Source organism: Pezoporus occidentalis, unplaced genomic scaffold (genome assembly GCF_034315485.1).
Source record: "Pezoporus occidentalis ecotype Australia unplaced genomic scaffold, CSIRO_AGI_Poc_V1 ctg113, whole genome shotgun sequence".
Lineage (NCBI taxonomy): Eukaryota > Metazoa > Chordata > Aves > Psittaciformes > Psittacidae > Pezoporus > Pezoporus occidentalis.
In genome coordinates this window covers 374,547-402,517 of record NW_026912918.1, presented here as the reverse complement: position 1 = coordinate 402,517, position 27,971 = coordinate 374,547, and the positions used below count along the sequence as shown (strand labels likewise).

The 27,971-nt window shown below is 39.8% G+C and overlaps 1 protein-coding gene across 2 annotated transcripts; it reads left to right on the top strand.

Annotated features, from left to right (window-relative positions):
- Window positions 1–27,767, top strand: MOSMO (modulator of smoothened). 2 transcript variants are annotated; one of them, XM_062634404.1, is made up of 3 exons: window positions 1–354; window positions 19,109–19,321; window positions 25,461–27,767. In XM_062634404.1, the coding sequence occupies exons 1-3, from the start codon at window positions 249–251 to the stop codon at window positions 25,643–25,645; spliced, it is 504 nt and encodes a 167-aa protein (XP_062490388.1). In that variant the 5' UTR covers window positions 1–248; the 3' UTR covers window positions 25,646–27,767. The 2 variants fall into 2 exon arrangements, with proteins under 2 accessions (XP_062490388.1, XP_062490397.1); XM_062634413.1 differs by lacking the exon at window positions 25,461–27,767 and adding an exon at window positions 20,186–21,283.
- The last annotated feature ends 204 nt before the right edge of the window (window positions 27,768–27,971 follow it).

Below are 27,971 nucleotides of genomic sequence, written 5' to 3'. Positions count from 1 at the left end.
CGGGAAGCTCCGCCCCGCCAGGGGGAGAACGCCGGGGACAGTGGGTTTCTCTTCCGGGGTATTTGCCGTACCCCCCCCGCCCGGCGGGTTCGCTTCCGGCTCCGTCCGGGGGACCCGTCTGTGGCGCTGCTGCCGAGGGGAGCGCGGGGCTCATGGAGCCGTGGCTGTGAGGCGCCCCCGGCCCGGGCCCACTGTGGGAGCCGGGCGGAGGCCGGAGCCGGGAGCAGCTGGAGCCGGAGCCGGAGGAGATGGACAAATTGACCATCATCTCAGGATGCCTCTTCCTGGCCGCCGACATCTTCGCCATCGCCAGCCTGGCGAACCCGGACTGGATCAACACTGGCGAGTCTGCGGGTGAGCGGGGTGGGGTGGGCAGGTGGCGGGGGAGGGCCCTGCCGACATTCGGGGTGTCGGGGTCGGGCAGGGTGCGTGGCCTGAAGCGGCTGCGGGGACTGGGGAGGCTCCTCGTGAGGGGCAGCTCCTCAGGTGGGGCCGCAGGGCCTGGCACTGCCGCGGTGGGGCCGGCGTCACGGAAGCCTGTGGGGCTGGAGCTGCGAGGGGGCTCCTGGCTCCGTCCTTAGGGCGAGCTTCCCCCGATGTGGCCATGGGCGAGGCTCTGGGTCAGAGCTGGTGGGACCCTCCTGCCCGGTCAGAGCCACCGGTGCCCCCGGCTGCCTCCCGGCTGCTGGTCCCAGAGCCGTGTCTCCCAAGGGGTCCTGCACATGCCCCTGAAGCCTCTCCGCTGTCTGTACTGCCGGAGGCCCAGGGCAGCATCCCTGCCTGCGCCTCGGAGGTTCAGTCACCTTGGACAGGGAATGCGGATCAGTGTCTGGACATTTGTGGCAGGTTTTGAGTCTTTCGAACTATACTGATGCTCCCTTTGTTGCAGGGAAGATCTTGCTTTCCTTCGTCTTTCTTTTTTTCAGTTCCCCCCAGAATATTTCCTGCATGCTGATTGTTATCAGTGTTTAAGCCTAGATCCCATGTGTTTTTTATTTTAGAATGTGACATTGCTTTCTTTTAGAGAACAAGGATTTGTGTGTTTGTCTTTTTACTAATGATGTAATTGTTTGCATGACAACTTACTTCAGCCTGTTGATAAGGACCCGCATGTTCTGATCAGTGGAGCAGGGAGAGAGAATAGGAGGAGGGCTGCTCTTTCATCACATGTCCCAGAGAAACCCAAATCTCTATGTCAGGAAAAAAAGCCATCCTTACTATGAACAGATGAAACTATGTTAATCACCTTTTCCCAAACTGACAATTTCCAAGCAAACCACAGGTATAGAATAGAGAAAAGTGCTCTTGGGGTAAAGGCTTCTGTGATACATTCTTGCAGAGGGTTTGAAGAATTTTCTTTGTTTTGTCTTGCATTTTCCATGCCTAATATTCAGGCGTGTAAGAGGATCAGAGTGGTTCAAATGGAGTAATATTTCCTTTATTGTGATGAAGTAGATTACTGGAAATGTCGGCTGTTAGGGACTGATGACTGTTAGGGGTTGATTGATTCCCTCTGACCAGGTTATCCTTATGGTTGTTTGAATTGCTTCTTGTTACCTAGGCTGCAACTTGGCCTTTCATATGTGGTCCAGAGGAGAGAAAGGAGTCCCTTTCCTTCCCAAAGCGCAGCATTCAGGAACTCAAGATGACTTTAGCATTCCTCCTATAGCTAATTATGGTGCTCTTCTTGCCTATGGCTATATAAAACAGTTGGATCTTTCCTCTTACAATTCCACCTAGTAGAAGTACTGCAGTAGTGAGTTTTTCTTTAGGGGCTTGAAGTCAAGTAAAACAATCTTCATTTTAAATATTTAAGTATGACTTTCTTAAGTCCTGCCTCGTGTTAACAGATCCTGTAAGGTCTGTGCAATCTGTAAAATGCTGGATTCTTTCTGCCTGTGTTGAGAGGAAAGAACAAAAACTATTCTGATGAAGGTGCTGGGGGGGGGGTAGAGGTCTTTTGGGAGCTAAGCAGAGCCCATTATATCCTTCATTAAAGAAAAACGTTTAGTATCTCTTTATAATGCAAAACTCGTTTTCTGAAATATTATACCTGGAAACCATAAATTCTTAGTTACTTGATGGATAATTACTTAAAATTAATCTGCCATTTTGGCCCTGTACTCCTTTTAGGGGTGCACATAACAGTTTTAATTAGGCTGGCAAACATGAAATCTGTGATGTTTCTGAAGGACTTCACTAGTCAAATAATGTTTTGACAGACCTAAGCATTTTTCTTTGCTATATTTTGAAGCCAAACGAATTGTTGACTTGGTAGAATTGTAAAGGAGAACTAGCTGTCATCCTTCCTTAATGACTCTCTTGGAGATTTTTATTGGTGTGAGATTTGATGCACTCTAAGATGTCTGGTTGAAAGCAATATAAATGTATATTTCTAGTACTTAGACCTAAATTGAACCTTTTGCCCAAATTGTAAAGAAAGGAAGTGTGAGGATGCCCATTGAGTCGAGGACTTCCTATGGCAAACACTGTAGTATTGAATTATGAGATAAATACTTTTATGAGTGCCATTCATTACCCAGAGACTGCTGTAGAGAAGTATGGCACAGGAGGACACAGCCCTGATCGTGAGCCCTGTCCCAGCTGCTAGAGAGATTCAAGTGCTCTCAGCAGGCTAATATGCTTGGACCACATTCAAGCCATCCAACATCCATATCTGCCACTGAGAAGTACAGGGCTTTTTGAAGCATCCTGCTTTCAGCTGGCAAGAGAAACTATTTGGTGAAAGAAAATGTTTCTTTGCTTTACCTCTGGGTTCTTAAGTTCATCTCCTATGGGGATTATTCTAGATTCTCCTTCCACAAGTCAGCCTAATATAAAAGAGAAAAGGGGAGTTTCTCTTGTTGGTTGCTGTCCTCAGGGTTCTGAAAGACAGCATGGAACACCTTGGTCATCTCAGTACTGCAGCTGTTTGAGAACTGCATAGAGCAGAGGTCTTGGCAAACCTGGGAAGGCAGCACTGCACTGGTTCATTCACAGCTGTTTACAGCTGTTAAGGTTGGGAACCTGGGCTTCAAGGAAAGAAAGCAAGCTGTTCTGATTCGAATGCTAAACAATATGTACATCTTACTCCAGAGATAATGATGATTTTCTGCTAAATTGGATAGCAAAATCAGTGGCTTTAATGCTTTTCTGAAAAATCTAGATTGTTTTCAATTTATTTTTTTTTAAGGAGCTTATGTTCTGGGGAAGTTGATACAGGGGAAGGGCTGATCAGTCTCTGAAAGCTTACTCTTAAAGATAAGTTTTACAGTTTGAAAAATGTTGGCTTTAAAAATTCCTCTCCAGCACTGTAATTATGAGCAAAAGATTACAGCTGAGATCACTGAAGGTTTCAGATGCTTATCTTTCTTTAGGCCAGAGGAACTCCACATCTGTGGACATGGGTCCAAGTCTCTATTGGGTGCTTTTTCTTTATGCAGTTTTGTAAGAATTACTCATTAATTTGGCTTCAGGTATTTGATACATCTTTAAGATGATAAAGGAAAGATGAAAATTAAATTGACTTTTTCTTTCAGAGAGTTGTCAGTGAGGTTTCATTATTTGTGTTGTGCAGGTACAGAAGGTGATAACTCCAGTCTGGAAACCAGAGGCTTCTCAGCATTCTTGCACTGACATCCTTTCCTTGTCAAACTGATATTTGATGTGAGAAATAAGGACAGAGTTACCTTTAATTTAAGCCAGTGCCTAGGCTCCCACTGATTTCAGTAGTAGTGAATTTTGCTCCTGTATCTCTAAGCTTATTTTGTGATGAACTTTAAAAGCTGATAGTTTTGTCTCCGTATGTTCCTTTTTTTGTGTGGGAGGGTCTTTAATGATTTTGATATTTTGTCTTCAATATGGGAGGAGGGGGAATAGAAGTTGCTTTAGCTTCAGCTCCCAGCCCTTTTGGAGGGAAAAGGGTGTGAGCAGTAAGCACAGTTGAAATTAGACATGTTAAAAGCTGTACATGTAGGGGGATTGACAGTTTGAAATGCTTTTAGGATAGGTCAAATAATTCAAGAGGATAATTTAGTCAAATAAAATCCCCCCTCAGAAAGTGAAGCTTTCACTTTGTTTATATGACTTAGTCATCCCTTCCTATGTAGCATGATTGTTCATTTGATTCCAATTTACAGAACAACCTGTACCTTTTTTATAGCAGTCATTAAGCTAATATGGATGTCAGGATTTAAGGCTGCTAAACCCTGATGGGTAACTTCTAAAGCAAGTATTTATCACATCCTCTTATGCTGATACATGCACCAAAACGGGACACATGGTATAATGTTATAGCGAGGCCACTCAGAGTCTGCACACAGTGCTGACTTGGGCAATACTAGTGTTCATCAAAGCTTCCAATTTCATCTCTTATCTGTGACATAAGCATCAAGGTCACTTATGTCAGGAATTATACTCTTAATTTAAACTGCCTTCTGTTCCATGCCATGAAGCAACTGTATGATAGTAAATTGTGAATCTACGATATGCCATTCATTTTAAATTGTCTTTTCTTTTTAACAAATGCTGCCTTTCCACATACCTTCCAAAGTATTATGTGTAGTTCTTCATTTTGCATACTCAGTTGCATTTTATGTTTGTGAAGTGTGATTCCAGATTCTGTGTTATTTATAGTCTTACAGAAGAGGAAGCTATACCCAGCAAGCCATCCCTCCTGAAGCAGTTAACTCCCAGCTCCTGTGAAATAAGTTGCCTAGTACTGAGTGACAAATTACTGTTGTTCAGTGCTATTCCTCTGTGTGTGATAGTTCTTCCTGAGGAATTTTGCTCCATGGCTCCAACAGGAGCGGTAGCTTTGATGGCATCAGCTTAATGAAGTATCATGAGGTGATAGAACCAAGCAATGATTGGTGGCTCCTGCTGAGCTTGAGACCATATTGCCACAGAAACATTTTTCTGTACTTGGAGCACTGACTATGCAGGGAATAAACCTATACCACATGAAGGTACTGGAATGAACCAGTATTTCTAAGTAGAATAGATAGAATAGAATAAATAAACCATCAACACCTTAAAAGAGAGTGTAAACCTGAGTTCCAGATAGCATTATTGTTCTAAATGCAGTCGTCTACTCAAAAAGTAGTCATATGTAAAAATTAGTATGGCATATTGCCACTTCTTCCCTTTAGGGCTTGTGCTGAGAAACTCTTGCTGTACAGTGCTCCTCTTTGGAGAAATCATGGTATAGAGCAATCTTTTGCTGTCCAGCAAAATAGATAATGTTTAACACTGAACATGGGAGTGATAAAATTAGGTTCTGAAACATAATTTTTAGGAGAATACCTTCCTTGTGGTAGATGCCTACAGGTGTGTAAACAAGGAGGGAAAAGTGGTCCTTTGTGATACATTGCTGATCTGGACCATGAGGGGATTAGGACCTGTTGTAAGGTGCAGAACCTGCTAACAGTATGTGTGTTTTTGTGTTTCAGAGATGTTGCCAGTGCCTCAAAAACAGCAGTGCAAAACCCAGGAAAGAACTAGTAAAGACTGACAAAAAAGCTAAACCCCATATAACCTGAATACTCTAATGACAGCAGTCTGTCATAGGTGTGCCTGGACTGGGAGTGTCAGTGCAGTCTTTTAATATTTCCATTCCACCTTGTGACTGTAGATGTCTTTTACATGGGCATAAAATCTGACAAAGTGTTTGAATTGTGCTTGGGTTCTGTTGTTGATCAGGCCTTAAGGCACAAGAACAATCAATAGTAAAGGCATTGTCATGAATTAATTTTGTGCTAGCTCAACCACTCAACATTTAAACATAAGGAACTATTTTAAGTGTAGGAAGAAGCTTATGAAAGAGGGCTGTGTTGGCCTGGTTATTTGAGCCTGCCCAGGTTAAATGCTGCTATTGATTTTAAAATCTAATACAAAATTACATTTGTAGTGTGGTGGAACAAATACAATATGGAGGCTGGTTTTATTTCTTGTACAAAGTAATTTGGGGGAATTATAAATTATTATAAATTTATAGTTTATACAATTATAAATTTAAAAATCCATTTCTTATTACATAATTGTAAGTTCTTACTGTAATTCACAGTGCCCAAAAATTTAGGGATAGACAAGGTCTTTTTTTTTATTGGGGGCTATATGCAGGAAAAAATTCTATGGTAATTCTGCAGCCATCCCCTTATGTGTGCTCCAGCTGCTTTGCTCAATCTCATTTTTCTTCCCCAAGCTTCTGACTGATGGAGATACACACAGATCTGAAAAACTGGAGATATGGCCAAGAAGAGGATCTGTGCAGGGTACGTGTCTATTTTAAGGAGAGGGGAAACAAGCTAGAGCATTTGACTGGCAAAGTACTTATATTGGCCTAATTCCACAGGAGTCTATATGGAATTATTAGTCATAAATTGTATCCTTTCTCAGGCTGGAGCTCTTGCTTTATTCCTATTATATTTGAGTACCTGTTTGATGTATTAACCTGTGGTCTATTTTTTGTTTGTTTTTATCTATTTATTTATTTTAATTTTGCAAATAGAGTTAGACTATAAGAGTTTTGTCTCTCTGCTACCTTAGGAAACAGCACCTGATTGTGGTGTTTTTTCTGTGGGATGAACTAATCCAGTATGAAACACTAGCTGCTAAGAGTTAAAGGTTCAGAGTTCCTCAGGGTACATACTAGTTCTTCTCTTTGAGCAAAACATACTCAGTCTATTATGTCTGGGTCCTTGGTATGAACTATAATGCTCCCTTGTGAAGGCATCAAAAGCCTCTCGGGGATTTACTACAGTATCAGAAGCCAGCATTTCCTATCCACACAATGTAGTGTGATAAGCAACAGTTGGCTGCTACCCAGGAGCTTCATGGTAGCTGAGTTCTATGCCATAAATTACAGAACACTTTGGGATTATTAAGGATGACAGACTCTCAAGGTATAGTAATTACACACTTAGATGTTTTAAGTATTTGTCCAGTTGAAGGACAGTTCACATTAAGTCTTTACCTTGAGCAATTCTTTGTGCAGTTGTTTGGACACTGCATTAGTAGGGCTGACGTGCCTTGGCACATCCAAGAATTTAGTAATCAGGTAACAGTGTTCATAGGCAGTAAAGTCAAGTAGTTTACTTTTGTAGTGCTCATCACTGAGCTGATGTCCAAGTTTATAGTGTTGCAGTTCTTACTGGATTTCCTGTTCTCTTGCTTGCCAATCATTGCTTAAGTTCTTGTTGCCTTATTTCTGCTTCTCTTGCTGTGACTGCTTCCAGTTATTTGCAGCAGTGTAATTTAGTTATATTTTAAGGAATAGGTATATGATCAGAATAAGAGAGAATTGTTTGACTTGGAACTGCTTTGCTGGGAATACTTCAAAAGAGCTGCTTTGAATCTAGATTCTTTCTGCACTTCTCAAATTCATGCCATACATGCTAATGTTATTAGGATGTTTTGGTGAAACTGCTTGCTTTCTGCAATAAAATCTTTGTATGCATCTGAAATGAGATGGATCCTGACTTCTGTGATAGGCAGGGCAAATGTACAAGTAAGAGGGAACAGTTCTATTTGTAACTTCATCAGTATGAGCTTCACGCATAATGTCTTTATAACAAAGCAAAGTGAAGACAATTGACCTTGTAGACAAGGTTTTCATGGACCTCAAGTTTCCTAAGGGCTGAATTTGTATAGAAGGTGACTGGTTTGAGTTGAAAATTTGCTCTAATGTTCAGTCTTTTCTGTACAAAATAGTAATATTATTAACTGCAACATTAAGAGATCTCTTTTCTTGAGCATTGACAATGACCAGCAGTATTCCCACAGTCGGGGGAAGTATCGGCTCCAGAACTACCACAGTGGAATATTCTGGTATCTTTTCTTGTAGAGGAGAAAATGCATTGCATCTTCAGTGTCTGTTGATGCGAGGAGCATTGTGGGCATTGCGTGCTGTGGGGGAAGAGAAATTAAAAGGGTGAAGAAATAATTGTTTTTCTCCTCAGGTTGAATTCCGCTCTGAAACTAATCATGCACCTAAATTCATGCATTAATGATGTAGCTCTCCATTGTAGAAACTCATGTGGGAAGAAACACGTTTCACTTTGTGCTTTTTTTTAAACCCACACTTAATTCAATTAAAAAACTATGCAATAAGATTGTACAGGAAAACTGAAAAGACTGAATGGCCAAGAATTTCCAGTGTGGTCTCATAAATTCTTTCAGTGGAATATTACTGGGTCACTTGGTAAGTACAAAAGCACCCTGAAGCTTAATACATGAAAAATGGTGAAGGTGAGAAGTAGTAGTTGCTGTTTTACAATCGGGAGTCTGTTGACTTACACCCAGTATAATCTGAAGTAAATGCTCTCTGTAAGAGTATGTTCAGTAAGATGCAGCCGGTTATAAAGACAGAGCATTTCTTGGATGTTTATATTGAATCAAAAATTAGAGAGCCTCTTGTTTCACAATGTGAGTATAACAACTGTGTATGTTAACAGATACGCTCTTTGGAGCACTGTATGACATCTGATTGCTTTTTAAGAATAGTCCCACTTTTTCAGAAAGGACTGACCCCTGCTGTTAAGATAAAGTTGTATTTTATTTCAGTAAAGTGCCCATTTAACTGTTCAGGAGTGGTCTGTCTTCTTTTATTCTAGGGGAAAAAAAAAGAAGTCTTCAGACTCTTACAGTCTATTTTTGTAGATGTTGATTTGTGATAAGGCAGAAAGTGTTATCAGCACACAGACAGCACCTGTTAATTGCCTAAATAATTCAAGCTTAAATTATGGATGCTTCTAAAACAAGGACTTGCCCTACAAGAAAATAAATCCTGAATATGCTCCCTGCCTTCCCATTCTTCTTTGGTTTTAATGTTCTTGTTGTGATGGGAATAGCAGGCAAATGCCTACATTTTAGAATTATTACTGCAGAAGGTGGTTAGGTTTTTTTTCCAGTTTGCCTGAAAAGTTTAAGCTACCTTTTGTACCGGGAGGGGGGAGCTGAAATGTGCTGGCTGTCCCTGAGGACACATTGTATGTTAGTTAAGTTGTATGTCAGTTGGTCTTTCAGTGCTTAAAGCATTACTCCTACAGAATAAATTCTTTGTTGGCTCTGTACCTAATCCCAATTTAAAGTGCAGTTTAACCTGTATTTCTGGTTAGAAGCATGTCACACACAGATTGGGCAACAGTTACAAAGTGCCTTTAGGAATAAAAACTAAGGCTAGGTTTTATTCTACTTGAAATGTTACTCTTGTTGCAATGAAATACATCTTGGGACATTTTAGGCGCCATTCTTCAATTGACAAAGGTACTTTATAGAATAAAGGAAGTCTAGTAGCGATAGTATCTTTTATATCCTATTAGTAGGCTTGGGGAAGCCTGTGTGTCCAAAGAAGGGCCTGCAAGATCAGAAATGTGCTTCATTTTCCAACTATTCCAGTGGTTCTAATAAAAGGTATTACTTCTACCTGGAAACTTCCCCTCTCGTGGCTTCATTGCTATAAATACAATCCTGCCGTCAGTTATGTGAGTAAAGAAATTGCCACCAAATTGTTACTACATTTTATTTGCTTTTTGAGCATTTTAAGGATGCCCTTAAGGAAGGTCTGTCATACCTTCTGGCAGTGTAGGCCTAAAATTTTCTCTTAGCAGTGGACCAGGATAAAGTTAGGCTCAGCTTTAAGAAAGCATTATGTGCTCATAAGGTGCATTTAGCTGAGTGTTTGCAGACCAGACAACCAAAATGTGCAAGTCTGTTTCTAACCGTATGAATGCCCAAAGGCATTTAAACACTTCTTTTTTCACCTCACACCACTGGGTGATTCATAAGGCCATGGTGGAGCCAGATCAGCGGGTGTCCTTGGAGCATGTCTGATGCAAGCTGAGATCAACACAAAGCTGCAACAGTTATGACAGAGGAAGATGATCCTTATTCCTGCTGAATTTCATTTGATAAAATGTACAATCTTGAGGGCAGGACCAGAACCTGAATTTTCTCCCTACCTTTGTTGCTAGGCCAGAGGAAATGCCGACACCTATTTTTGTCTCTGTGAATATAGGATATTGTACTTGGTGTGATTTGGGGGTTTGGTGTATCTGTCCTGACCTGCTTGGACATCTTAAGTTTGAAACTGAACTGGCTTGGTGAAATGGTGCAGGAGTTAAACATGGAGAGCTCCACTTGTTGCCAGACTGTGAACAGACCACCTTATAAGACACCCATGTGTAAGGTGATCCCCTAAACCACGAGGATCCATAATTTCTGTGTTTTTCTGGTTGTGCTGGGTTAGTACCATGTGGCAAACTCTGGTGCTGCCATTACTGACCCAATCTGGCCACCTCACATCACTGGCTCCTGTAGGTGGTTGGCCAGCCTTGAAGAGCCTGCGCATCAACCATAGAACTGTGATCAGCAGACAATTTCTGAGAAGGTTGGGGTAGGGTTGTGTGGTGTACTGGATGGAGAAGTTTCATTTTACAGTTCTGTCTGAAGCCAAATATAGCTCTGTTAAAAAGAACACAAGCTCATCAGATGTTAAATGGCAGAACAGCTGTGGGTGTCATAGCTTCTAGCGTTCAGTTGAACATATGGTATGAAAGTGGTGTAGCTGACTAGAAAACTCACTTTTAAATATTGACACTGCCTTTGATCTTTCAGCTTTTTAGGCAGTGAAATTTGTCAGCTTTAAAGAACTTTATTTTGGTTGCGGGAAAATGGAAATAACTGTGGATGTTTTGGGTTTTGTGTTTTTTTTTGGTGTTTGGGTTTTTTTTTGTTTTTTTTTAATTTTCTTTTATTTTTAGCTAAATAAAACATCAAGTTTTGTTTTGTCTTTTTTTAAGTTCTCTTTTTTATTTTTTCTCCCCAGGCTCTTGCCACTTTAGAAACTGCAAAGATATCAGTCACTGACAACACTGTCCTGTTGTGAAAGTGCTTACAGTGTCAGAAAACAGCCAGTCAGAAGGATGCAACTTATTAGAGATCCTGTGTACCAACATTTAATTAATGCTGTTTCTGAAGTAGGAAAGAATACCTTTAGCATAGGCAGATTTCTTGGCTCTGATGCATGAAAACACGCAGAGCCTTTGTTATGGCCTCAGGAGAGCTGTTCTGTGGTGATGCCTGAGGAGAGATCTTTCAGTGTGTGGCGGTTCAGCTCTTCTAAAAATAATTTTAAAAAAGGGCAAAACAAACCCCAAGCATTCAAAAGCTGCACCCCAGCACAAAAGCAGCACGGCATTGGAACTTGCGTGTTGGAATTCAGAAATAAACTTGGTTTTTACTGCTCCAAACGCCTGCAATTTAAGCAGTGCTTAATACTTGTATATCATAATGACTGTCATCTGTAGTAATAAACTCTTCTAATATGTGTAAATCATAAGGATCTTTCCCAGTAGATGGCCCCTGATTTTTATATTTTTCCTCTTTGGGGGTGGGAGGAGGGAAGGAGAAGTTTGTGGTTTTTGTGGAGGGGGATTTGGTTTGAATTAGGCATGATGCAAACACTGAATTGAAAACTTTTGAGACAACTCAGGCACCAGATGGGGAAAGGCAGGCTTTTTCTGTGCATATACCACAACTCTTTTAACAGTGAGTTTAAGCTTTCAGAATGAGAATTCTTCTGTTTAAAAGCCAGTAAGCTTTGGAGTTTTAAAGAATGCAAAAAATGGTACCTAATAAATTAAATTCTCTGCAGATTAGATTGCTAAATAACATTCTATTGGTAGATTCCTCATAGTTACCATAAGCTGGCTTTTAAGCTTAGGGATATTACCTCACCTATTGTTGCCAATATGAGTATCTTTAAGAAAGATGGTTAGTTCCTGAAACAGAGAAATGCGCTTTATATCTCTAGAGCAAGAAGGATGGTGCATTTCAGAGTTCATTTGAAAGGGAGAGAGCTTTCTGATTTCAGAGAAGGAGATAAATGGAGTAGAAGAGAAATAGCTTATATAATAACATGCTCCATCTTGCAGTATTGACTTGAATGGCTCTTAAAAGACACACTGCAGATATAGCGAAGACTTTGCAAGTAAATCTAAGTCTTTATTAAAACTGACCTTTTAACATTTTATGAATACTTTTAAGTGTTTGTTTTGTACCATTAAATATCCAGCAGACATACGAATTATCTTGCATCTGGTCTGCTTCAGAGTGAGAAACTCCCAAAGCTTTTCTGTCAGGATTACAATACCTATTAGATTATTTGAGAGACAAATCAGAGTGAATGCCAAAACCATAAGATCTGGCATACAAAGGATAGGAAAGATAATTTATAATCCTTTTGTTTTGAACTCCTCTATGTTCTGTGCCTTTGCAGTTAATCCTCTGTTATTCTTTTAAGCCTTTCTCTAGATCATCCTTTAACGTTCATAAATCTTATTTTAGTAAGTCTGAACTTGGTTGCCTTTTAATCTACTAACTGAACAACATACTGGAACATCTGCAGTAAAAGAATCAATCTGTCATGCCACATCCTGAATGCTGTACTTGCATGGTAACCTCGAAGTTATTTTAGTGGTGTAAGTACTAAAGAGCATCTATTCAAACTACCCCCATCCCTCACAAAAGAAGTAATTATTTATGCAAGAACAGTAGCAGATATGGCATTCTCATACTTCATTGGAAACTGACAGTTGATCCTCTTATGTTTTGATCCATTTATATACCCTTTATAGTTATTTAGGTATAAGCCAGTTTTATATTGTTCTCCAACAATGACCTACGCAAGAAAGTGGAAGGAGGGGTGTTCAGCTTGCTTAGAGTTTCTTAGCTGCAGTTTATGTGTATATGCTATCTTACAAAATGGTCTGAGATGACTTAATTTGAGGTTATAAACATTTTTAAATTGCTTTAATGGGTGAATGGCTGAAAATTTAGATGAGGACAAATGACTTTTCCGTTTAAAATTCTATGAGCTGTGCCAGTTGGCATCACTCAGTGGGACCTTATGTACAAGAGACCTTATGATTTTAACTATTACAACATGGACCATGCCTTTTGGAATCAAGAGGTCTTCCCCAGCGTTATTAATCCTCCTTTTTTTCTCCCCAGATTTGCAATGTGTCTTTTCCCTCTTCACGCCAGAGGTGGTGCATATCCTGCAAAGGCATAGCTTTTTCAGTAACCTTCTGCACTGCTTAGTCTAAGCATAACTCATTTCCTCATAAGAGAGGGTATAGGGCCTGATGTCCGATGGAGTTTTACACTGGAATAAGTAGAATGAAGTATATGTAGCCTGAAGTACCTCCTAGGTTATGGCAGGGAAGGATCAGCAGTGTCAGTTCCCTGGATTTTGGGAAAGGCTGAAGGGAGAGTACTCTGTTTCTAAGGAACCAATACTTAGAATATAGAATTAATAGAAAAATTTTCCCCAAAACAAAATACATATAAGTAAACCTAAAGAAGTCATTCTGTCCTCCCTCTTTGTATAGTAATATCATGTAAAGTGCCCACTGTAGGAAAATAAATTCCATATGTAGGACTGGAAAACATCCTACTTAAACTGCCATATTCCTTGGATGACTTCGAAAAATTTTCTTCGTAGAAATACCTCCTCCTTGTTTGCTGTTAGGGCAGTTGCATTGGAACTATTCTTACCATGCTCTGTTGTTTATTCCTCTCAGGAATTCCTCGGCTATGCTTCGCTGACTTTGAAAGCGGTCTTCTGTCAGAGAGGCTTGGTTGCAGGCAAGGAGCAGCAGACATGTTAAAGGCAAGGTGGCCAAAATCAACTTGATGGTTATCCTTAACACTGGTACAGGAAATTGGTCTGGCATGACAAAATGACTGCGTTCTCTTTAAACCTTTTAAGTCTCCACTTGGACTGGATGGCAAGCTACAGCGATGCACTAGGCAGCTGCAGCCTGTTCCTCCTCTTAGATGAACCTAGACCTTTTCCCATTCAAGTTTATTAATTTCATAGAACTTAGAAACTTTACAAGAACAACTTGATTTCCTCCTGTCCATGTGTGTGGCCCAACAAGAGCTACAGGGAATGGCTTAACTGAGCTGCCCTTGTTTTATGAATGTCATTCTGTGGGATGTGACTGTTACCTAACCAGCAGCAATGAATGTTTTAGCGTGCCCAAATAACACAGCTCCATGTACTGTGCTCATTACTAAAACATAAAACTTATCAGTGTCTTTGCCATACTCTTAAGATTTACGTCACCAACAACTGTGTTAACTGTGCTCTTCACATAGTAAAGATGGTTTAGGAAGTCCACAGTACACTAAAGAAAAGGATCATGTTTGAGCAGAAATTGTCTGGCAGTCACAACTGGGGTTTCTAGCAGAACTACACCGTTTCATCAGGACAGGGAGGGCGGGCAGGCAGTCTGTCTGCAAGCGGTTGGATGTCTTAACCTCCCCACTAGGCATATTGGCTTGTAATATTTATTTAATGTTGGTAATCAGGATTTTGCTAAGGATGTGGTTCATATATGGAAGGTAAAAGTGAGGAAGCTTTTGTCAAGGAATATAAAGGATTGCAGGGGCATTTAAATGCAAGGGATAACATTTTTCTTTAAAATGAGAGGAAAGAGTAAAGATATTGTCAAGTGGGAACTGTATGAGAGGACAGAGGAGGAGCAGGTACCCCAAGCGGTATGTGCAAGAGCAGTTCTAAAGATTCGTGCTTTGGTATGTTCATGCTACAGCATAGCTGTTGAGTTCTGTGACCTTCAAACGTTTGAGCCCCACCTCATTCACTACATCGTTCTTTTACCACATCAGTTGCTTCTTATACTGTGGTAAACTCTTCATGGCAGTGGCACCTCTCCTGTGTCCATGCTTTATCCCGTGTGTTCCAGCAATGAAGTAACAGATGAGCAGCCATCATTATGCTACTGCTTTCCAGCTGTGATATTGCTGTGCCACTTTTAATAATTCAGAAGTGGTGGAGAGGTGGGAGAGCGAAGGGCTGCAGGAATCTTTGTTTCTCTGTAGCGTGATTCCTCCTTGGTGGCTCTTGAGTTACCACGGAAACGGGAGAGGGATGACACAGCACCGCCGGACTCATGGGTCGGTTGGTGGTGGCGGCACTTCAGCACGAAGGGATAATACAAGGGCTTCCCCTTCTCTGGTTTGGTGCTGTTCCCCATCTTCCCTCAATGGTTTTGTGAAATTTGATTGTTAAACAGGTGAGGCTCCCAAATATTTGTTAAAGAGACTTTTTTGTTACTGATTCAGGTGAAAATATGCAGTGTCAGAAAAAGCATTACTGGTGGTCTGGAGGAGTTGGGGTATGATCATGAAATCTTTCACTGATATAAACTGGAGTCCTGGTTACAGTCAGACTGTCACTACTGGAAGGTTGTTTAATGTGTTTGAAATGAACTGGTACTTTGGGAAATAGATCTACTGGAAAAGACTAAGGACCACTTGACTGACATTTGTTCAGTGCAGCATTCTCTGTTTTGATGAAGGCTGAATCTCATCTCATTACCAGTTTTTAGTAATTAAAATATCTATCCTAATCACCTCTCACACTAGCTATACTGATGTGCATAATACCAGTCTTGAAGCTATGGAGAGAGAGACATATAAGAGAAAGGGAACAGCATCCTGAATCTCAGGTTGTTATAGCTGCCAGTGGCTGTGCAGTACGGGCACTGGGAGGTGGAGGATGGGCAGGCGTGGTTACTCACTGCACGTGGTTTAAGGCTGTATCCATCTTTAAGCTTCCTAATATGTTAGCATCAGCTGTGCTGTTTGCTTTATGTCTGTGTTACAGGCTTAGATTTCCATCTATTATGTTGGAGTTGTTCTGCAGGAATGACTAAAAGCCTCTTACCTAGGGATCAGAGTGGAACTTGGTGACTGGCTTGAGATGTACTGTTGGACTATTTGCTAAATATAGGCAGAAGGAGACTATTCAGCTTAGTATCTCTGTCCCTCCTTTCAAGGATAGTGACAGATATGACTAGACAGATAATGACTAGAAAAAGGTTAAACAGGATTTTCTGGAAGAAGTTAGTTTGTTGGCAGCTGCCTGGCAACTGTTTGCTTTATTGCTCTGAAATGGGACCAAGACAATAAAATGCCATGTAAACCCATTCTTCTTTTGAATTTTGTAGCAAATAAATACTGGGTTTCCACACCAGAGACTTCTGTTGAAGTCTGCCTTCCACAGGAGATTTGTCACTATGGGAGCAGCTACGAGGTTTAATTTTCTTCTGCCCAGTTTATATACACAAGTGAGGTATCCCTGTAAAGTGAGCCTACATATGAACTTTAAATTTATTTACAACCACATAATGAATGCTTTTCTCACAGTTACGTTTGGGAAACCTTTAGAAATAGTTCACAGAGCTTCTCTTGCTCTCCATTTGCCTCCCTAGATTCTGCAGACTCAGGGTTCAAAGCCTTGAATGTGGAATAACTACTTCAAATTTGTAATCCATGAAGCAGAGTTCAGAGAAAATACTAAGTATGTGTAGCAAAAGCTTAACCATAAAGTTCAGTATTTTTCCTCCAGAATGGCAGATTTATTGAATTTAATTGCTGGTGCTTTAAAATTCTCATTAAAATAGAGTGGAACAACACAACTGGGCACCAGAAGTGATGTTTAGGAAACCCTGCCCTGAGTAATTTCTTGCAACTATCCTTGTGTCTTCAAAAGGGGTGCTACTGTGGTACTCACAGTTCTGAGATTTGTGTTCTATTCTTTTTCATTTTCAGTTGTGGGTTTCTTGGGATTTGTTATGTTTTAGAAAATCAGCCTTTGGAGAAGTAGACATTGACAGCAAAAGAGCTGCACTGGAAAATAGTAGTTCAAGACGGAGTTATCTTCTGTTTTATCTAAATATGGCACTGCTGGGCTTAGCTTTGGTTCTCTCTGAATCTAACATGTTGAATGTGCTCTTATTACTTGATAATGTTTTCAGTATAAACTTCAAATTGCATCTGAAACACAAGTTTGTTGTCTCTAATACATGCTCATCTGTAGCAACTGTTCTTCAGTTTCAGTTAACATACAAAGTGGAATGGAGTCCAGCACAGTAGTTCTTAGCACTGTTGCTTTTGCCAAAGTTAAAAATGCACTCAATTATTGCCACTGAATTCAGGAGGCATGTCTGAACTCAGAAAGCATCTGTTGAGTGTATGATGTCATTTTTATGAAATTATTCTCTAGATTAGAATTGCAGGTTAGGAAAAAACCCTGACTTCTACTGCAAGTATAGTAAAATTATCAAATCCTATTCTTACAGAGTGATTGGGATTAATTTCCTGTTCTGTGTTACTGCAGTGAATAGGCTCATTATCCCTAAACTACAGGAAACTGCTTAGTGTTTTGTATGAGGATCTGCAAAATGCTTGTGTTTCAAGGAGCTTGACTTTTAAGGACCCATGCACATCTTCCCTCTGCCCCAGGAGCTGATGTAAAATGAAAACATGGCAGGCTATGAAAAAGCAACTGAGAAGCAGTTCATGTAAAACTGTGTACTGCACAGGCATGTGAGCTGTGTAGGATTGCTTGTGTAATTCTGGCTCAATTTTGTGTAATCCTGGTGCTCAGCAATGGTGTGATTGCTATATATTTGGAGTAGAAAATGACAATTTTGTTGGGTTTGTAACTGACACTTTTTTAAAGGATTTTACTTCAACTTTTATCTGAAAAGTAATCTCAGAATCTTTCAGTTGGTAAATATGTAATTAAAAGGATGTATATGATTAGGGCTAAAAAACTGTAGTCTAAACAGGTTACAGGAACGCTTCAACAGAACTGATTCAGTGATGGTTTTGCTCTTGGTTCTTCTCATCCTCTATGAGTGTATTAGAAGAGCTACATCTAATAAAAGATAATATTCTGCCTCCTAACCCAGTGACTCTAAGCTCAGAAACTAATTCTGCTGTTACTGATTGCTGAGGTGTAAACAGACAGGATCTGAACGCTTGCAGAAGTTGGCTCCCGAGTGCTAGGAGATGGGTGCAAGGACTTGGTTACCCTTTTGACTCTTAGCTTACTTCTTTGTTTCATGCTCCCCCCCCCAAAAAAAAAAAGTTAAAGTAGTATGATAGTTGTTTCTCCCTCCAAAAGACATGCTATACCTGAGCTTCCAAGTCTTACTGTAATTGTTTCTAAGTTTCCTTCTTTGGGTTTTAAACAGATCAACTAAAATAGCATTAACTTATAATAACTTGTGGAGGAATATGTTGACTCTAGTATTATCCACTGTTGTTTTTTTGCTCCTGATTTGGATAAAGGACAATTGTGATTACTTAGGAAAGCTGTTCAGAACAAGGGGAAAAAAATAAGAAATACAGGACTTAATGTTTACGAGATACTGAAAGAAATAGATTTTAATTTTGCATGTTAATCTTGGGTTAAAATTTTCCACATAAAGATAGTATCATTATTAAAGCTTATTAAAAGCTTCTTTATGAGTCTAAAAAGCACTGAATTGGATTTTAAGTCAGTTTTTTATATTTAATAGAAAATACCTTATTTTATGTAAAATTCTAGGGTTCCTGTACCAGCCCCATCCTTTTCCTAGGATCTTTTTGATAGATCTCTTGTATAGGTATCCCAGTTTGTGTGTAGTAACTTGTTAGCTGTCAAAAGGATTGACCAGCCTCTTGCATAGAGGGATTCTTAAAGAGTTACTATAAAGAATAGGGTTTGGATTTTTTTTTAATGTTCTTAAAATTTTGGCATGAATCAAGCGCAGTTTCTGCTGCAAGAGTTTGAGGAGTAAAGCTGTATTTACAGATAAGGGGAAAAGGCATTTGACAGTTAAAGGCATTTTAGGGGCTGCAGCTCGTTTTGTTAGATGATAAAGGTATTTTGTCTTGCACAGATGATGGAGTGGTCCTCCATACAACTCTGTTGCCACTTTAGCTGTTATTGGCAGGCTTTATAGAAGAGGAGTGCTTTATCCCTTTGATTAGACCTTGACTGCCACTCAAGAACCAGATACAGCTTGCAGCCATCTTGCTCCAACTTGTGCAAGCCTGTGATGAAAGAACATGAAAATAGATGCTTAAAGCATGCCCTCCCCCCCATCCTCTGAGTTTGAAAGGCTTACTGAGGTTCATCAGAGAAAAAATCCCTCATTTTTGGAGAATTCTGAGCTTTGGTTTGCAATTGAGCGCCCCTCAGAGAGGATTTTGAAAGTTTACTTGCCTCTCTGCTATGTATTTTCAGGTGCTCTCACAGTTGGCCTTGTGCGACAGTGTCAAACCATCCATGGACGTGACAGGACCTGTATTCCTCCACGGCTGCCTCCTGAGTGGGTCACTACGTTATTTTTCATCATTATGGGAATCATTTCACTAACTGTCACATGTGGTTTGCTGGTGGCTTCCCACTGGCGAAGAGAAGCTACTAAATATGCCCGCTGGATAGCTTTCACTGGAAGTAAGTGACCTCAACCTCACAGTTGACCTGTATACAGGATAAACTGGTGGAGTCTGCAGTAACACTATAGTGTTGTTTAGGAGCACTGCTTAGGGTTCTTACTATACAAACCATTCCTTCTCTTTAAATGCCACATCTGAGGAAAATATAATATTCTTCAAAAATCAAGGGGTTTGTATCTTAAGTGACTGTGATTGAGAGGGAGTAATAGAATGTGGGCCCAAGGTGAGATAAAGAAAGGCCTAATCCTTTTACCTTCCTTGGGCAGTGTATTAACTGACCTAAGAAAATGAGCAGGGATAGAGGAGGTCAGTCCTGAATTGTGCATATGATAGTCTTTCATTCTTCTTCACTCCCATATATCTAAGGTTTATTCCTAGCAGAGTGGAATGACTAAAGATTGCCTCCCCAAGGAAGAGGCAGCAGTTTGATAGATATGACTTACTGCAGTAAGTCTAAAATCCATCCCTCTTTCAGGTGTCTCATGAATACCTTGTTCGGGGTTGATTCTGGTTCAGTTGTTCATGCTCACAGTAGCTGTTATATTCAGAGTATCTGCATCCTAATTGGCTATGCAAGAGGACTGCCCACTGCAGAGCATCTGCTGTGCTTCACAGCACTGAGAATTTTGCTTCCCTAAGTGACCTGCAACAGTGCTCTAACTGGAAGGAGGAGTATCAGTGTTTTATTGCCTCCCTTGATTCTGCTCTGAGCTCTAGTACAACTCCTCATAGCTGAGCCTTCTCTAGCAGCCCTATGCTTCTACACAGGGAAACATATCCTATGGGTACTTCAGTGCAAAAGAAAAATACAGTGAGGAAGGGGAATAACTTTTAAACTTCCTTTTCTTGGTGTGTGTTACAGGCTTAGCCCAACTGTGAAACGGTGCCTTAATGGTGGGGATGACTGCATGAAAAAAACTCAAAACCTGAGGGCTTTAAAGTTGCCTTGAATTATGACATACCACTAAAGGTAGCGTGAACGCTAACTAGAAAATGCAAGTTTGTGGTTTCCATAGGCATAAATAATTCTGTGGCATCTGTGACACCTAATGATATCTACTATGAATGAGATTTAACCTTGTTTTGGGGAAGGGAATAATATAAAAAAGCGCTCAGCTACAAAAAAAGTACTTCACCGAGGCACTTGTACAATCAAACCCATCCTTCTGACAACTTTGCTACACAGCATATTAAAGTAACAGTGCAGCTCTTGCAGACAATGGAGCTATTGAAATGGTGTATCTGTTGTGATTGACTTCAGTTTATTATCTGGTGAAAGATTAAAATGTCAGACAAGAGTATTACTGAATATTCCATCCCAAGATTTCCAGTACCCTTGTTTGTATATACATATTTCATGTATGTCTAATGTATGCAGGGAGGGTTTAAACTGAAAATGTCATATAAAATTAAGATGTTTACAGTAAGCTGAAGTCAAAGCTCTAGAGTAAAATGGGTTTTTGGAGTACTGTACATCAACAGTTAATATCACAATATACTTACAAAGGGTTTTTTTCCTTAATTCAGAGCTTGTATTTTGGGCTTTACATATTGTAATGTTTTAAAATATCTCCAGTTGTAACATCCCTGCATCTTCAGTTTTCTACAACTGTGATGGTTAGTTCAGCCGAAAAGCCTGGTACTCTAAAGCTGTTTTCTTTTTCTATAGATCTCTTTAGGCTTGCAACAGATCCATTATTGGAAGACTAAATATAGAAGGACACTTTCATTTCAGCACTTGCCTTTTTGTTATATGATGTTTAATAATGAAACACACTGATCTTTTCTCTTGCAAGTCAGTTATTTATACTTCTATTAAGATACAATCTCTGCATCACTGAAATTCTAAAATTCAACATCTTGGGTAGTCAGCTTCAACACATACAACTGTGACCTTTGCATTCCAGTTAATGCCAATGGGAAATACTGTTGCTTAACTTGTAAGAGGAGAGACTTAAAACCCCAAAATGAAAGGGAGGAAAAGTTCTGTATTTTTCATTTTTCAAAAAATTGATGTGACTTCTGTTTTTCATTAGATGGCCACAAAAATTAGTAACCTACTTGTAGATCAGTATTAGGAAACCATGTGGAGTCAATCTGGAATACCGTGAACAGGTCCCTCCTGTGGAATGCCAGTGCTATAAGATGAAAACATGTAGAAGGGGGTAGGGAAAACATAGTTGTATTACATCTCTTCTGCAAGCAGTTTCAAGACTCACCAGCTTCGCACAGGCTGCTAGCAGATATTCTTCCCACAGAACTTTCTGAACACAACATAGGATGTACTACCCTAGACAGGCAGGAAAGTCTGCTGGGACTGCCAAAGGCAGCTCTGGGACTCTGGCAGCTCCATTCCCTTTGAATGCAAGGGTTCTAGAGTAAATCATCTAAAGGCAAAGGAATTCTCTTGCTCAGTCCTTTCCTTGCAACTCTTGATAGCAGCAAGGAGAGCCTGGTAAGAGGGTCACTCTTTCCCAGTTCATGCTGGAATTTACGTGGCAATGTGTAGTTCATATTTTTCAAGGAATTTCTTCTTGTAATCTTGTTATCTTGGGTGCCTTCAGATTTTTTCAACCATGTACTTACAAATATGAATTACTGCTGAGAGCAGTATTGTCTGTCTTGGTTACCTATGGGACACATGAAGGACAAAGGTTTGATCTGTCAATTCTCTTTCCTGTATACACTTCTAAAGGGAAACATCTGAGAGAGTATTTACTAGCACAGTGTTTGCATCCTTCCCCAGCTGGGTGACTTTACTACACAGAAACTTGTCTTTCTGGTTTCTCTACAAAACAGCTTTGTAGAGAGGAGAGATGTTTCCTTCTTCCAGGTAATATTGTGTGAGTGACATAAGTCTTCTAAAGGCAAATGTGAAAGTTTACCTTCAGTTTCTGTAGAGTTTTTCAAGAATCACAGTATTCTTTCTGGTGTGATAGGTAAACTTTGGGCATAGTTTCATCAAAACTAGCACTGATGTTTGAGTCCTGTTTAGTACCAAATTCATACAATGTAATGGAGATTAGATTCCTTCTTCGTGTTCATTCCTTGGCTGTTGCAGGAATTCACAGAGCTCCCCCAAGATCTGTTTACATCTTACACAGATTTTGGTCTCTTAACATCTGCTACAACTAGAAATGGAATTAATTCTGTGTCTGTTACCACTGAATGAGATGCTTCTCTGAGATGTGTCAAGGGAGGGGATGCTGGACAGAAAAATATTTCTGCCTTACCATATAGTCTGTTACTGTTTTGCCAGAGGATTTCAGTGTTGATGAGTATGATGGCCTTGGGTTTTGGAATGCAAGTAAAAATGGGGCAGAGTAATCACATTTTTAATTAACCGCAGCTATCATGTAAATGTCTATCCCTGGTGTTCCCCAGTGATAAAGTGCTGCTTGAGTTACTAAAGATTTGTGCCAGGTGCTGCTTTCTATGTTACCCATCTCTAAAGAGACAAGCAGGTATTACAATGAATCCTCTAAAGACTAGACCATAGCTTTTTCCTTCTTTTAATATGCTGTATCCTGGATTTTTGAAGTTGTCGTTGGATGCTCAAAATGATTTCAAGCTAAAGAATTACAGGAACTAGATCTTTTTGTGACAGCCACCATCCAGAAGCAGTCTAGAAATTGTGTTTTGTTACCTAAATATTTTTGTTAGTAGAAATTGTAGTCATTAAGTATCTTTTCTGCAAATTTTCCTACCCAAGGAAGAATTTTAAATCAAAAGCAACTACTCTTGAGGAAGAGGTTCTGTTGTATGGGTTGCTGGGAATTGTTTCTGGAAATTCACTGAGTTAGTACTACCAGATACGGAGAGTTGTATTTGGGCTACAGCTTGTGTAAGAAATTCCTATCCTCTAGCTCACATATCTCCTTCATAGAAAATACACTAAATTAACTGACCAGTTCATATATTGAATTTTCTCCATATTTTCTTAATTTTTTATATTGGATTTTCTCCTTAGCTGCTGCTTATTAAAATAAATTTATCATGCAGTCTTTTTTTAATGACTTGTCAAACCTTTGCCCTAATTCCTTTGTCAGGCTTCCTAATCCAAGAGAGACTTTGATGAATCCATTTTTTATTTGCTATTTCAGTAGACTAAAAAACTCGGACCACACTAAGAAAATTGCTTGGACACCCCCATAGCAGAACATGTGCGCTGTGAGGATGCAGAGTGGAAGAGAAAAGATGGCTGGTTACTTGTGTAGTGAATGTGTGAAATGTGTGTGCACATCAGCATTCTGCACACACAGAAGTTATTTTTTGGTCCTGCTGTGAACTGATGGAGAGTTGAGGTGCCTGCACCCTTCTGCCTCCGGGCAGAACACAAGGAGACACCGGGCACACACTCCACAGTGCCACTAGCAGGTTGCAAACCTGGTGTGCTATGTCCAGCACACCTCGAAGAACAGTGGTTTAGTAGAGAGGATTAAAGATCTGTTCTTCAGCCATATCCATGAATCCATCAGAACTTCTCCAGCTGTGTGGTTCTTGAATATAGTAACAGAGATTTAATCTTGGAAGTGCAGGTTGTTTTCTGAATCCTGAAGCTATTTCCTGTGTTACTGTTAAAATGTTGCAGAAGTTTTGTAAATAACTGGAATGCTTATCAGGGACTAACTGGATGTAATAGGAAGCGTGCTGAGTTATGATAATGTGACTTACCCTCAGAATATTGTTCAGATTGTTACTTATTGTACATGTGTGGTACTAATTACACATCAGCCTGTTTTCTGGACCACTCAAGCGTGGAGCTCTTCTATGCTTACACAGATGTGCTCAAGAAGCACATACCCAAGCTTCCTCTCCTCAGATAGACCAGCTGTTGTCTCCCTTTTTTCAAATGTATCTTAACCATTCCTTAAGGATTAGTTTGTGTAGTGTGGAATTTCATGGACCGATAATCGTGTAGATTAAAACCTATCAGATTATTTAATGTTTAACCTCTGGTTGCCAGTTGTTTGGTTTTGTTTTAATAGATGGCCTAGCGAGGTAGGACTGAGCAAGAGTGTAGTAACTATGCAGTTGCCAGATGGTTTTTGTTTGTGCTCTATTTCTTCTCCTTTAACAAATATTCTGAGGTGTTGCTACATTAAAAGCGAGACCGGAGCTCCCTCTCCTGGAACATCTGGGTTTTTTCCTTTCCTGAAAGCAAGGAGCAGCTGATGCTCCGGTTGGAGACCACGGTTCATGAAACCATCCTTTTTTGTTTATGCCCAAGTTCTGCTTGGACACATTTTGAGTTCAGATTGATCATGCCCCAAACTAGTCTCTTCTATGGAACATGAGTGCTTTTGTCCTCAAAACTGAGGCCTGTGCTATGCACATCATAAGCTTTGAGCATTGAGATATATGGGATAAACTATTCATCTTGGATAAACATGGAGTCCTTTAAAGTTTTTACTATGGGCAGGTAACACCATAGCTGGATAAACTGGAGCATGTGTGTGTAGTCAGGAAAAGCATTAGTGAAGTTACATTAAAAATATTGGGGGTGCTCCAGCCTATCATTTCCTGGTTTGGAAAGACTAGAAACTTTGTCCTGGTAAGGCCAAAGGGGACAGGCGAGCTCCTGAATCTGTTTTATGTACCTTGGAAACAAAAGCAGCTGCAAAACTGCTGACTTGCACAGGAACCAGTGATTAAGGTTGCCAGTGGATTTTACTGTTGCCTGTTTGACTTGTGGGGAAGCTGAAGCAGGGAATAGCATCCCCACTTTGTTCTGTGTCTTAGTGGTGGAGACAAGAAGGGGAAGAAAAAGACAGCACACGGGTCCCTTACTAACAAAACAAAAAGCAGCAATATGTGTTACCTTAGGGAAGACTGAAAAAATCAGCATGAAAAAGTCATGGGCAACCTGATCTAGATGAAGATGTCCCTGCTCATTGTAGGGGGTTTGGACTAGGATGACCTCTGGGAGTCCCTTCCAACCCAAACTATGCTATGATTCTGTGTTTTAAAAGCAAGATAAAGCCTCCTCAGTCATTTCAAGCAAATTAGGTACTGGAATCAGCTCTTCAGTTTGGTCAGAATGCTTTGCTTGCTTTTCTGGACTGCTCTATGAACAAGTAAATAATTTTACCTTAACACAGCAGTGACCATTTTTTTTTTCTTTTCTTTCTTTGCAGTGATTCTATTCTGTATGGCAGCCCTAATATTTCCAATAGGATTTTACATCAGTGAAGTTGGAGGTCAACCATATAAATTACCCAACAACACAGTGGTTGGGTCTTCATATGTACTGTTTGTCTTATCCATTTTCTTTACAATAGTTGGACTTTTATTTGCTGGCAAAGTTTGTTTACCTGGCTGATGAATGTCTGAACTGTGGGACTTCATTTTGGAAAAGAGCAAGACATCAGAATTGCATTCTCAGGAGGATGCCTGGATCAGACTGTCAAACACGTACTGAAAAGAGGAATGCTTTGACTTGTTCTCACTATGCACTTTGGATGAAAAAAGGAGAGCCTTTCCCATAACCAAATACAGACAACACTGACTAATCTCCTGAGCATATTTTAATGCAGTCAGGTCTGCACTGTGATAGGAACTAGTGAAGAATGCTTCACACTGAGAAGCATAATGCCCTGTGTTACTGTACAGTTCCTGTTTTTAACGTCTCACGATTTGGAAGTCAATTATGAACTTTGTGGTAGACCAGAGGGTTGCAGAGGAATTCAGGTGAGGCTGGCCTCACTGTTTAGGAGATTACTATTTTACATCTTCCTTCTAATGAGCAAAGCCTTTGGCACCAATGTGGATCAATCTTGCATTACTGCACCAAGAAGCCAATAGATTAAAACATGTTCTCTAAATGTATGTAAGAGCAAGAAGATACATCCCGTGCTCCCCCATAAGCTCTAGAGAAACACTAAGGAACATTTTAGAGGGTTTAGAGGGGGATTTCTTCCTTATATTTATATATATAAATATATATATATTTTGCTGATGCAGTATACAGTGTGTGTGTGTACGTGTGTGTGTATATACACATATATGTAATATATGTATATACACACAAATGGTTCCTGGAAAAGAACTCGGAACGCTTTGCTAGCAAAACACTGTGGTGTGCAAAACTAGGACTCAATAGAAAAAAGCCATTTCTCTGAAGGCCACATAGCTGAGAGTCTTCAGTTTACCTCATTCTTTGTAGCAGCCCTTGATTTTAACAGTTTTTGTAATAGGTACAAATGATCCCATGCCTTTTTAGGTGCAATTTTAAGTTAAGCTAAAATTCTTTTTATGGTAATTTATTTGTATATGAGGGTAGAAGGTGAAATCATGTCATACCTTAAAGTTAAAATCCTAATTTTGGGAAACTGACACTATTTAAATTATTAGCAGCTGTTGTACAGAGTCTCTTTTTCTACTGCATTGTCACATTAGCATTCATACATGTTCAAGCACAGCATTTTACCACAGGTAAGCATTTCTCTAGCACATGTAAAATGCAATGCTCAAAGTAATGCAAACACTATTCCACTGAAAGATGAATGAACTTACTGTCACTTAAGTATTAAAATGAGCAATATAATTGTTTAAATAATATATGCCTTGTTTACTGAAGTTATTTTAAATGTGGATTTAAGGGCCACCCAAATTTGGAGTAAATATTCATCACTAAAGGTAGTTTTATTTTTCAGAACAAAGATAAACCTTGGAATCCATAGATGTCATAATTCACTACTCCATCTAACCTTGCAGGAAGTACAATTTAGTGTCCCAGGAAAGCTGCCCTATTAGTATTGTCAGTATTTTCCAGTTAATACATGGTTTATCTAAGATTCATTATGAAAACAATAAAATTCTATATTTCAACTGCTGTTTCACTGAGCTTATTAGAACTGTGTTACTGAATAGACATTTTCCTAACACATTAGTGAAAGTGTGTGGTTGTTAAAATATTCCAAAGTAATCACTTATCTGATAAGCTTAAGTGTTTGAAAATAAGAGAATTCGCACAATTCTTTTAAACTGTGTGCCATTCACACCCTAATGGGTCCCTGTCCTCCTCTTCCATCTTTCCCCTCTCTCCCTCCCAAAGGTTATTTGCTGGATTAAGTCTTTTTTTCTTTTGATATTTTTTAACAAACTTGTCACTGCAATGGTCTATAAGCAACTTCTTTCCAGCCAGCTCACTCACAGGTGGAAGGAGGTGATTATGGATCACTACATTTTTCTGAAGTGTATTAATCTGTAAATATAGCCAGGCACCAACTTGGAGGCAATGGTTTAAATATGATTTGATTCCTAATTTAAGCCTTCTTCTGCATGAGCTGCCTGAAAGCCCCAGTGATGTTGATGGAGACAGAACACAAGGTTCAGCTGCAGCATGTGTGTCTGAATTTCTGATGTTACAGCTGCTGTATCCTAAGCTGAAGTATTCACTAAAACTTAGATTAGAAATTATGATTTTGGGGAAAAAAAAAACAAACAAAACACCCCTGTCAGAAATGTCGCTCTCGTGAATAGTTTTAGGAGATTTTTGTAACTGGAACACGGGGAGAGGAGAGTTTCTTAGCTGCTAAGATTCTCCACCCTCCCCAGCTTTGTATTTCAGTTATAGTATCGTCATGTATACAGTGGATTCAGGCTTAGATTAAGTGGATCATTGTGTGATTAAAAAAATGTAAACA